At 46.4% G+C, this 12,738-nt stretch overlaps 1 protein-coding gene across 1 annotated transcript in view; it reads right to left on the reverse strand.

The window, feature by feature from the left end:
- Positions 1-12,738, reverse strand: part of stk32a (serine/threonine kinase 32A) — a gene marked incomplete at both ends in the record, with an annotated part of 81,336 nt that overhangs the window by 18,056 nt on the left and 50,542 nt on the right. The window contains 5 exons of the mRNA XM_079738381.1: positions 5,262-5,390; positions 7,312-7,437; positions 8,678-8,794; positions 10,487-10,590; positions 11,582-11,671. Of these exons, the coding sequence (XP_079594507.1) occupies positions 5,262-5,390; positions 7,312-7,437; positions 8,678-8,794; positions 10,487-10,590; positions 11,582-11,671 (566 nt within the window). The remainder of the gene's footprint in view (positions 1-5,261; positions 5,391-7,311; positions 7,438-8,677; positions 8,795-10,486; positions 10,591-11,581; positions 11,672-12,738) is intronic.

Below are 12,738 nucleotides of genomic sequence, written 5' to 3' on the forward strand. Positions count from 1 at the left end.
ATCACTGTCCAAGACCGACTTTCTCTCACCTGTCAAGGTTTGTCAAATCATCACCTTGTGGAATGGCCGTTGTAGAAATACTCTATTCGATTACTCTCGCAAATATGTCTGGAAACATGATGTAGTCCCACCCCTTCAGTTTTTGGCGTTCTCTCTGCTGTTCCCCTTCAGAAGTTCTGCTATAGCATAGTAGTACTGTGGAGTCCGTGGTTACAACACTGGTAGTAATATGTTTAAATCTACAGTAGTTTCTACTCAATGCCTATTGGTGGAGGAATGGGCTGAGAAAAGTTTGGTTGAATACATGCGGTCCGCCAATACACAATTTCTGTTATCAATCAGTTAACATTCCCTGAAGTAAGATGACTAAGAACAACAACAACAACGACAGAGAGGAAGAAAGGAGATTCTTTGACCAAGCCAGATGTGAAATCCCTGATCGATCGCACTCTCTCCCACCAACACACGCATATTTAAAGTGTGTCCTTCATGCAGCATAACCTATGAGTCATGGTACAATTCCTGCCTGTCCATCTCACACACACACACACACACACACACACACACTCACACTCACTCACATACAAATACACACACACACACGCAATCAGAAATACACACACACTCACACTCACATACAAATGCACACACACACACACACACATGTCATGGTACAATTCCTGCCTGTCCATCTCACACACACACACACACACACACACACACTCACACTCACACACACTCACATACAAATGCACACACACACACGCAATCAGAAATACACACACACACACACTCACACTCACACTCACATACAAATGCACACACACACACACACAATCAGAAATACACACACACACACACACACCCACACACCCTTCTTCGCGATGTCATTGTTGTTGTTCATCTTGTTCTGAGGACAGCTAACTTATAGGAAGTGAGAGAACGGAAATTGATGAAATAGTAAATGCTTTGCATTTATGGTTTCATTTTATTTAATGGGGCAAACAGATTATGATTTAGTTCATGATTCCATTTAAGGTAATAATCCGGACCAGACTGGGGGAGCATCAGCGGGGGGGCTCGCTGGGTGTTTTCCCTGTGTTGACTGCCCACTATCACTCATGGCCCTCTGTAATAATGGGACCACCAGACCACTCCCTGAGGCAGAAGGCTGTGATCACTTCATTATAGGCGGGACCTTTACCGTGTCACAACAGAGCCGGCCAATGACGGATGTCATCTGGATGCAAGGCAAGAAATCACTAGAGACACGCACGAGCACACACGCACACACATAATGTGTGTGTGCGTAATGCTCATAAACTACCTGTACGCATCTCTCTCTCTCTCTCTCTCTCTCTCTCTCTCTCTCTCTCTCTCTCTCTCTCTCTCTCTCTCTCTCTCTCCTTTCTCTGTCTCTCTCCTTTCTCTGTCTCTCTCCTTTCTCTGTCTCAACCTCTCTCCTGGTCCTCTCAGAATCTCCTCAAGCCAAGGGAGAGCTCCTAGCCGATGAGTTACAACCAATCAGGCTAAATTGGCAGAGTCTGTTACTCAACACACACACATCTCAAAATGCATATCCCAAAAAAATGAAAAAGTCCATTGAAGGGTTTTAACACAGCATACATTCCGAATGACATCAGATTTTAATGCATTGCATCATAACAATATTTCATCTCCATGTATGACTCTTTTATTAGGGTGTGTGGGTTTGTGTGTGTGTGTGTGTGTGTGTGTGGATGTGTGTGTGTATGTGAGTGTCTCTGTTTCTATGCGTCTGTGTGTGTCTGTATGTTTGTCTGTGTGTCTGTTTTTTGTGTGTATGTGTGTGTTTCTCTGTTTGTGTGTGTGTGTGTGTGTGTGTGTGTGTACGATGACGTGATCACCCCCACTAGCGTGAAGTGGACCCTCCCACCCAGACCAGCAGGGCTATAAAGACATGCAGCAGGAGCCGGCTGTCTGGTCAGCATGTGCCTCCCCAAGGTTAAGGCCCACTCCGGGCCCCGCCCCCCAGGTTGTCACCTGATCACGTCTGTGTATGTATGTGTGTGTGTGTGTGTGTGTGCGTGAGTGCGTGTGCTTGGCTCACTGCACACCGTTGTTCTCTCAGGGCATCCCTAGCCGTTGCAACAGGTTAATGTCATCAGGAGGGAGGCTCCTGGTTTAATTACTGAGTTGAATGAGTCCTGCAGGCAGAGAGGACCAGGCAGGGTCTGTCGGCTCAGCGGGAGATAACTCTTGCGTTTGGACTCTCGCTTTCACTCATTTTGAATGAAATCAAATTCAGAACTTGACCGGGGAATAAAAGACAATCAAAAGGGGTCATCTATGAGGAGATTCCACTGGGGGGGGCATCAGCCATGACAGCCATGATGTGCATGGGGCTCAGCAGGAGAGACAAGCATGTAGTTCCCCTAATGGCCTTCAGGTGGTTCACATCAGGCATCTTTTTCTGAGTTTGGTTACGATCTCATTGGCCAGTTAATCCTCGTATTGTTTTCTGAGCTCCTGGATTGATGTCAAATCATTTTGGCCTTAGAGTGAGACTATTCAATGTATCAAATCTGGATTGTTTTCCACTACTGATGGCAGAAATGTGAAACAATGGCAACGCTCTGGAGAAGTCTACGATCTCAGAAAGGTTGTGTGTTGAACACTGGGTGACGTCAAGGATGCTGCGGACAGTCTATGGCTGTCCTCTGTACTTTCGGACAAAGTACACAAGCCTCTTTCTGGATTGGGCTGGTTGGGACCTGTTTGTTTTTAGTGATTTATTCACTCTCTAAGCGTTGTATGGAATCTCCACAGATTATCCATGTCTACATTGTTTCATCAGCACCGGGCACACAGTCTGTGCTTTACGTATTTAACTTATTTTTATACCTCTGTGTGGGGTGTGTGTGTGTAGCTGCTTGCATATGCACATGTCTGTGTGTGCCTACATGTACACTGTGTGTGTCTGTGTGTGAATGTGTGCGTATGCGTGGGTGTTTTTCCCTTATCTCCCTTCGGCAGCAGATCAAATTAACCTTTCAATGGTTTCCTCCCTCTATCCCGTGTGCGTAAACACACACCGAGGACGGAGACGTGATTTATGCGGGCCAATTCAAAGACTGAGACCGACGAGAAGTAGCTGAGTGATTGATTCAGCTTTCTTTCTCTTCCCCAGTGAGCCCCAGAGTCCACACTGAGGCCGTTTATATTCAGCTGACAGAGAGAGAGAGAGAGAGAGAGAGAGCGAATGGGGCTCTTTAATGTGTCCCTGACCTCCATTAAAGCATTCTGGATATGTTTCTGAGATAAGAAGAAATGAAGGTCACAGCAGGCTGCCACTGGCCTGCTGTGAGTTCTCCGTTGAGCAGGCTAACAAGTCAGCATTGCAGCAATAAGAGAAAGACAGGGCTTGTGCTTTAGTTATTATTGTTTTCCAACATGCTATGCGTCTACAAATAGCAAAGACTCTAACCCTTCAGAGAGTCTTTGTGAAGTTGTGATTGAATAGCCTCGACCAGATATGGCAGGTGTTTAGTTTACTGAAGTTATGTAATAAAGAAATATACTATTCAGGTGCTTTTTGTTAAGGAAACATCAATATGGTTAATAATTATTTTCATTTATATACTGACGTCCAAATCAATTGAAAATTGAGTTTTTGTGTGAATGGGGTGGGTGGGTGGGAGGGGGTATGACACCTCGTATCTACCAGTGCCCCTTAGCACCCACCTGGGTGATACACGGCTGACAGTGTGAGCTAAAACACTCGCCACTCTCAGGCCATCAAAGCGGAGAGCAGAGGGACAACGCTATCTCATTACAGGCTGGGGGATGATAAGGGGGCCCTGGGTGGTACGAGAGCAGGGCTGGGAATCAAGCCAGCGCCTCAGGGCTAGCACCACTAGCCCCGGGACACGTGCCACGGGATCTTCAGTCCTCACAGGGGGTTGGTCCCCCGTTCAACGCCTCCCTTTAGAGAAGGTGCCCTTTGACAAGGACAGAGTCACCCCAGGCGGCATGTGGCTCAGGAGGTAGAGCGGGTTGGCTGGGAAGGTTGCTAGTTCAAACCTGGATCCTCCTAGCTGAGTGTCGAGGTGTCCCTGAGCAAGGTGCCTCACCCTGACTGCTCCTGACCAGCTGGCTGTCGCCCTGCGTGGTCTACTCCGCCGTCAGTGTTTGAATGTGTGCATGAATGTGAGGCAATATTGTAAAGCGCTTTGGGTGGCCTCTGGTGAGAAAAGAGCTGCGTACAGTGGCGGTTTTACAATGAATTACACCCCGGGCGAGGCACAAACAGCCATGTTTTATCATAACAATATGAGTGAAAGAGAAACGTACATTTCTCAATTGCAAGAAATTCGAGGTGTGAGAGTATGCCTGTTGCTCTATACCAAAAAAATAGTTTGTAAATCATCGCTCCAAGTCTATTTTTAATCATGTGATTGTCACACTAACTATAGTTTCTGTAGGCTTTCTGACTATTTTTTGGTCTGTTGACATCCCATTTTGGATGATGGTGGGCGGCGATTCTAGCTGAGTTTAACGTCTCAAGCAATGTTGGGGCAGGGCAGCTCAGCGATCGCGTTCCTCCGTATGTTTAACTTATAACCCTGCAGGCTTCAATAAGGATTTCATCAGCGCTAACAGTGGATCCCCCGTTCCCCCCCTTGTCCGTTCCATTCGGGAAGACGCAGAGGTGAACTGTCCTCCGCGCCCCCCTCCCCTTCCCCCTTCTCACACAGCTTCTGTGCACGGCACCTTCTCAGCAAGCAGGGGCGTCTGCAGCCGGAGGGGGGGCCAATATGCCAATTCCCCACACAGTGATATGATGGATCATAGAAAACTGCTTCGCAGCGCAGATGATTTTTAAGCGCTCGTGCCGCCCCCCATGGGTCATGAAATAATGCCGCCCCGGGCGGCTGCCCGCTTCGCCCGTGCCTAAAACCGCCACTGGCTGCATAAATGCAGTCCACGTTACCCAGTGGCCTTCGTCCAGGGGCGTTGGGGATACCAGGCCTGCGTCAGGCCGGACGGAGGACACCCAGTACCAGGCCCAACAACACCTCTACCAGCACCCCTCTGGTGCCCAGGGATGGCTCTCAACCAGGGATGGACCATCCCTGCCCTACTTGGCTCACAGAGAAAGCAGCAGTGCAGGGCAAGCGGCCATGTTGCTGCTGGACCAGGCTGAGGCAACGACCGGGAGGAACACAACCGGATGTGGGTTTGGTTTGTGCCAACACGGGGGGCAGGGCGAGAGGAGTTACCTGCGGGGAGCCGTCGGAGCCCTGGTCTTTGGTCTTCTTGGCGAGCCGCTTCTTCTTCTTGTGCAATGGTTTGGACTCAAGGATCATCTCCTCCAGCTCAAAGGTCGGGTCGCAGTTCAGCCGCCGCCGCTGTGGACGGAGAGGAGGAGATGGGAGGAGCATGAGTCCGTCTGTCTTGTCAGGTCTCTGTTGGTCTGTTCTCTGTCTGGCAAGTCTGTGTGTGTGTGTGTGTATGCGTATGTCTGTCTATCTGTCTATCTTTTGGTCTGTCCGGTCCGAATCTCAGTCACGTGTGTCCGACATGTCTGCCCCCGTGTGTGTGTGTGTGTGTGTGTGTGTGTGTGTGTGTGTGCGTGTGTGTGTGTGTGTGTGAGACTGGCAAACAGTAATTTGACTGCATGAGTGTCTCTATCCAACTCTATCTCACCTATTTACTGCAATGTAAAACAAACCAGAGCAAAATGAGGTCCAAAATTCCCTGTGCTACCATCAATCAGCCAATACTGCAAAGTCACTGTCGCAAAACACACACACGCACAAACACACACACACACGGAAACTGTTTTTAAATGATGAGGCAACATATTGCGCTCTGTGTCCGGACGTTAACGGTCCATGCCCTTGGCATATAATTAGATAGAGAGAAGAAAAACTGTCCCATTTCCTATCGATTCCCCGTGTGCACTTCCTTCAACAGGGAGGAGCCGCTGGTTGGCAGAGAGAGGAAATCAAACTGCAGGCAGTTAGAGGCCTTAGCCAGTAGCTCAGGAGTTAGAGCGGCTTAACTGGTAACCGAATGGTTGCTGGTTCGATCACTGGCTCCTCCTAGCTGAGTCTCGAGGTCTCCCTGAGGAAGGCTTCTCAGGGAGAAACTTCTCCTGACAAGTTTACTGTCGCCCTGTGTGGTTGACTCTGCCGTCGGTGTGTGAATGAATGTTTGTAAGAAACTTTGGATAAAAGTGCCAGCAATATCCCCTAAATGTAAATGAGGGTCAGGGTCTTTGACCTGAAGATGTCCATTGATTGAATTGTAAAATTAATAAATTGGGTTTACATATGTGTTGTTGATGTATTGCATGTATGAGCTGTATTTAATTGTAATTAAATGGCCTTCTCATTGCGTTCACACAACTTCCGACTTTGGCCAACAGGGGGCATTGATTGTGTTACCTATGATGAATTGTGCACACATGGGAGAAGTTGGATTTAAGATGAGTTGGAGACAAAATAAGCTAAATGGTCAAAGCTGAAATTATATAATTCAAAGGTAGGGTGGGGGACACATTTTCTTTTTTTTGGGCGCAGTGGGATGAGCTTTTCAGAATCACTGAATGTTTGATGAGCCATCTGCTCTGGTTCCACCTAAACAGACCTTGTAAAGCTCTTCACTCTATAAACTACGTGTTGGACGGAAATAATCGCTAGGCTGTGATGTACAGTCCATTTGACATTGAACAAAACAATAAGAAAGGACTCATGCAAATACAAAACTATTATACTATTACCATATCCTCTCCTACCGTATGCTATCCTATTATATCACTATACTGTACTGCTCTATCCAATGTTATGCTACTCTCCTGTACTTTTAGCTGTGACAACAGCTGACGGTCTAGGAATTATTTTATGCTATGTTATGCTATGTTATATCATGCTATGCTTCATTAGGGTTATCTTATGCCACGCTACGCTATGCCATACTATATTATGCTATGCTACACTATATATTATGCTGTGTTATAATATGCTATTCTATACTGTGCTTTGCTATGCTATATTATGCTATGCTATACTATATAAAGTTACGCTATATTAAGTTATGCTATATTATGCTATGCTATACTATATTAAGCTATGCTATATTGTGCTATGCTTTACTATATTAAGTTATGCTATATTGTGCTATGATTTACTATATTAAGTTATGCTATATTGTGCTATGCTTAACTATATTAAGATATGCTATATTATGCTACTCTTTTTCTATCCGTATGGATGGCGGGACTGATCATGGCTGGGCCTTCAGGGGTGGGGGGCCACTGTTCCTCACGTTGGGGATGAAGCCTGGGGGCAGCTGTTTGCTGAGCACGGCGTCCCAGTTGACGTCCGACATGTAGTCCAGGTCCTGCAGCTCCGCCAGGCAGGAAATGCGCTGCTCCACGTCTATGCACACCAACTGCGAGTGGGGGGAACGGAAAACAAGGTGTGTTAACATGAACGTGGTACAGGACGTGCGCCAGTGCGCGTGTGGGGGTCAGGGCCAGGAGAATAACCTGGTGAGAGGAGGAATAGACGGGTCGTCTGCTTATGGTCTTTAGTAGTGCTGGTGTATCTCTCTTCTGCTCTTACTCTGTCTCACACACACGCACAGACACATGCATACACACACACACAGGCACACACACACAAACAGACACAAGCACACACATGCATGCACGCACACAGCACACACACAAATACTTTGACGTCCTCTCCCTTCCTTTCTCTCTCTCTCTCTCTACACCCTTCTGTCTATCTCTCTGTCTCTCTTTCCTTTCTCCCTCTCCTCTCTGCTAGCCCACGCTCTCTCCAGTATGCCGTCAGCATGCCGATCAGAGGGAGGAGGAGGTGGTACTGGCTGGCGCGCAGCACGGAGCAATGCAACAGTTTGACTGCAGTGGAAGTGTGCCAGGACCAGAGCTACTGCTCCACCGTTCAGCCCGCCACCCAGCCAGAGGAGGAGTCTCCCTCTCTGCTACGACACCGGAGAGACCGACACAAAGACGGGATTATATCACCTCGTCATCGATTACGCATCCTGTTTTAATTATACGCTTCACTCAGTGGCTCTGTTGGGTGCCAAGTCAATTATTCAGGAAAAATAATAGTTTTTCCCTTACTATTACATTTTTGGAATCGGAGTTGACTGTCAATAAATTAGCCGGAGCCTGATTCTTCTTAGTAATAGGTTTAAATGACAATCTGTGTTATTCGTTATCTGGCCATACCCAAATCAGTGGCCATACCCAAGTCATCTGGCCATACACAAAACAGAATCCTGATCCATGCGTCCATTCATACACGTCCACATGGGCCTGAATCCCTATTGTCCACAGCGGGAGGCTGTGTTGAGAGTAGTTCACAGGCAAACGCTCACCACCCATTGACATTTAGGCCGAGGGCTGTGGGTGTGAGAGAGAACTCGATGTGCGTCCTCAACTGCAATTTTTACAATGTACCTGGGTCGATGTGTTAACTGAGGCATTAAGATGAATAGTCCATAGCATTCATCACTCTTGATGTTTTGCTGATCGCAGATCACAGATCACATGACGTGTCACAGTTAGACATTTGTCTCTGTATGTACAGAATACAAAAAAGAACTGTAAAGTAAAACAGAATAAATACATGTACAAAATAATTTATAATAAATCTACCTTTCTCAGAAGAGACTTAATCTCCAGAGACCAGGCGAGGGGGTAGGTGGGATGCACCTTATGGAAGGTCTGAAGGATCTCATTGGCTGGCGTGCTGGACCTCATTATAAAGGGCCTCTGGGGAGGGAGGGAGGGAGGGAGAGAGAGAGAGAGAGAGAGAGAGAGAGAGAGAGAGAGAGAGAGAGAGAGAGAGAGAGAGAGAGAGAGAGAGAGAGAGAGAGAGAGAGAGAGAGAGAGAGAGAGAGAGAGAGAGAGAGAGAGAGAGAGAGAGAGAGAGAGAGAGAGAGAGAGAGAATAATATGATCAAACCTAAGATCTAACCCTATGTGTCCTTGCCCTACATGTTGCGCCACAGCCCATCTCAACCGGGATGTGACCCGCTTTAGACTGAAGTCTCCATGGGCAACAATGAAAGTTGGATCGAGTGGACATAATGGCTTTTTAAAGTGTTATTCATGTGTCCTAGAAAAAGGCGTTCTAGAATCGCCCTTTTCCCTGTTTCACTACTGGCTCCAGCCCCCACCTGCAGGACTGTGTGTTACAGGTGTGTGTGTGTGTGTGTGTCCCACTCTGTGTGGGTCTGCATGGCGCCAGACTGCTGTCCTCTGGATGTCATTGTATTGTGCTGCTGGCTGAGCATAACAGAGAGCTTTATGGAAAAGATTTAGGAAAGTGGGTTTGTGATTTGGGCTGGTAAATTAGCTGGTCAATTTAAATATATTCAGTTAAGTTCAATTAAATTAAATACATTTAGTTCAATTTAATTTAATTCAATACAATTAATAATGATCCGATTTTATTCAACTCGAACTCTGTCAATGACTTTGGTGCTTTGAGGCAAACGAATATTGTATCTGCTAAATAAACGGAAGGAGAGATGTGAAATGGCTGCCATGCGTACAGGGTGTGAGCCAGAGACGTATTGGGCCAGAGTAACAGGGACAGCGTGTGGTGGAGAGGGGGGGGGGGGGTGACAAGCTCTGACACATAGCGAGATATTTCCAAAATTGAGGCACAAGGATTTTGGCAATTAAAAAAAAAGCTGTTTGCAAGACAAGGTGATTTTTTGTGCTTGTGGCCTTGATTTCACTTTCTTTTGAGCATTTCTTTTGAGTAAAACCAAAAAATAATGACATTATTTTTGTATGTTGTTGGTGATGGAGTGGCCTCTAAATGACGACACTGACCAGTGGATTAAAGCCCTGGGATCACAGTACTCCGGGGAGACCAATGGAGGAGCTTACATTCAGCGATGCCTGGGATCTTTCAGTTAAGCAATAGAAACAGTTGAGGTAGCATTAATTGTGCTTTTGTGCGCAAAAAATGTTAATAACGATTTGAATACCATGTCATATCTAGTCTGTGTGTCTGCGTTAGTAAAGTCTGGCTTCTATTTCTACCACTTGGGTGTCTGAGTCCTATTCTAGGACTGTGATGTAGAAGTTGGATGTATAATTGATGGATAATGTTCTGCAAAGAGCAGTTCATGCTAGTTCATGCTAAGCTGTGTGTGTCTGTGCGTGAGTGTGTGTTTGTGATACCTGTGTGCGTGCCAGTGTTCATATGAATGTGCGTTCCTGTGTACGTGTGTGTATGTGTGTGCCTGTGTGTGCATGCCTGGGTGTTTGTGTGTATGTTTGTGTGTATGTATGTTTGTGTGTATGTGCATACTTGTGTGTATGTGTGTGTTTGTGTGTGGCTGTGTGTGTGAGTGACAAGGTGAAGGAAAAAGCCAAACAAACAAATGAGAAACAGTCGACATGGAGAAATCCATGGGGCTGTTAAAGAACCCGGCTGCAGTAGGCCCACCTGTCCCCTGAGAAGCTCGTAGGCGGTGATGCCCAGAGACCACCAGTCCACATAGAACGAGTAGCCGGGGTGGCTGCCCTCGAAGGGCTGGAACAGCTCCGGAGCTGTGGGCGAGAGAGAGAGAGAGAGAGAGAGAGAGAGAGAGACTCAAACAATCATTCTGTAGTCTAGTTCCAAGAAGTAGTTTGACTGACTCAACCTTAACTCATCTCATATTTAATATGAGACTATGCACATTTAGATAAATCATTGTTGTGTTTAGTTCATTTTAGTTTTTAGTTTTTTTGTACGAAAACAATATTTAGTAATACAGGATCAATACATGGTGCCTGCATTTTAGCACCGATCCATATCTGGAGCAAGAAACATATTTTACTACACTCAAACAACACCTTCAAGGAATGAATATCAAAACGAATCCCATGATTGGATCTAGCGGTCTTGGAAGCGGTAGAGATTTCACATTGGAGACAGTCATGGCTCCTGTCAGGAATATACATGATTTATCTTCACCAGAGAAGAGAGCATTTCCCTGTAATCTGGTTTCCAACAGTCAGGATCCATTTGTATCAAGTCGTCACACACCTCTATGACCTATATCTCCCCCCCACCCCCCTCCCCCCTTTATATTGCTCTTGCCCACTCGCACACACGTGCACTCGACGAGACGTTCGCACACACGCGGGCACAAACACAGACACACATACACACACACAAACATACACACACAAACATACACACACATAAACATACACACACACAGACGCATGCTCACGCACGTCGCACACGTGCACAGACGCACGCTAACATTAATCACATTGCCGGCTACTATCTGATTTCTCAGTGAATTCAACAGCAATATAAAATGGCTTTTCATATAAATAATAAATAAAAACCATTAGGAAGGTAGTAGCGCGTATACAATAAAAAATGATTGTTATTCTTCCCTAATTTTTTCTTCAAAAACTAAAGACCAAAACCCCCATGGTCCTTAAAGAGAGAAACCACCACAGGCAAGACCGACAAATCTGAAATGCCTATAAAAGTCAATGGTTAGTTGTTGCTGTTGTGCGGTGCGCTGTATGTGTTGTTTACCCATGTAGGGCTTGGTTCCTGCTATGGAGGTGGCCTTCAGGTCCTCCTTCACGATGGCCGCGATGTTGAAGTCGGTCAGGTGGACGTGACCTGCAGCGGGGGACAGCAAAAGGTCAAGCAGAAACCTTTGACCGTCCGAGAGCCCCTGGCTGTTTTAGACACTGATGGTCACTGCTGGGCTGAGATTGTGCAGAATGCACTTGATGTCGTTTATTTTGTTCCTCGATTGTGGACATAACAGCTGCATTATGGAGATGCACTGAGCGGCCCCTCCTCAATCCCATTTCACCGAGCTCATTATTTGCTGATTCTGTTGTGGCTAAACATATATTTCCTTTGTTATAGGCGGTTGTTGTAGCAGTGCTACTTTCACAGTTACTCTAGTGCAGTTTATCAGTAAACAAATACATTAATAAATACACTAATAAATAAATGAGCTTTATTTTCAAGATATCCTGTTGACTGCAAAGACACTGAAAAACCACACCGAGGAGAAGGGGACTGAGCCCCACTGGGTGTCTGTGCCATCTGGATGCTGGAAGGGTCTGGGAACAGGAGTAAAGTGATCTCATGTAGACAATGACTCAGGGAGGTGGGGGAGCTCCTCCCAGGGAAGAGGCAGTGACCTCTGCCTCACCTTGCTGCAGGACTGGCCCACAATTTACTTTACCATGCCCACTGAACAAGAAGTGGCTTATAGGCAGAATCTCTGACTCTGTGTGTGTGTGTGTGTGTGCGCGTGTGTGTGTGTACAGTTTGCGTGTGAGTCATGGAGTCGGAGGGCTGTATGTGTGTATGTGTGTGTGCTTGTATTTGTAGGTGTGTGTGTTTTAGGGGGGTATTTGTATGTGTTGTGTTTGTGTGTGTGTGTGTTTCTAAGTGTGTGTGTGTGTCTTTATGTGTTTGTGTGTGTGTGTGCGGAGTTTCTGCCGCAGTGCAATTGTTTGGTTGAGTGGATGTCCCCCTTTCCTTAACCAATCACAACATAACAGCTCTCTTATCTTTTCTTTGGGCTCTCTCTCTCTCTCTCTCTCTCTCTTCTTCTCTGTCTCTGTGTTATGAGATGCCCTGTTTCCCCCTTCCTTCCAGGCTTGCTTACTCCTCCTTTTTTTACAATCTTTTTTTACAATCTTATCTTAAGATCGATAACTCATACA

Source organism: Pollachius pollachius (assembly GCF_949987615.1).
Source record: "Pollachius pollachius genome assembly, chromosome: 6".
Lineage (NCBI taxonomy): Eukaryota > Metazoa > Chordata > Actinopteri > Gadiformes > Gadidae > Pollachius > Pollachius pollachius.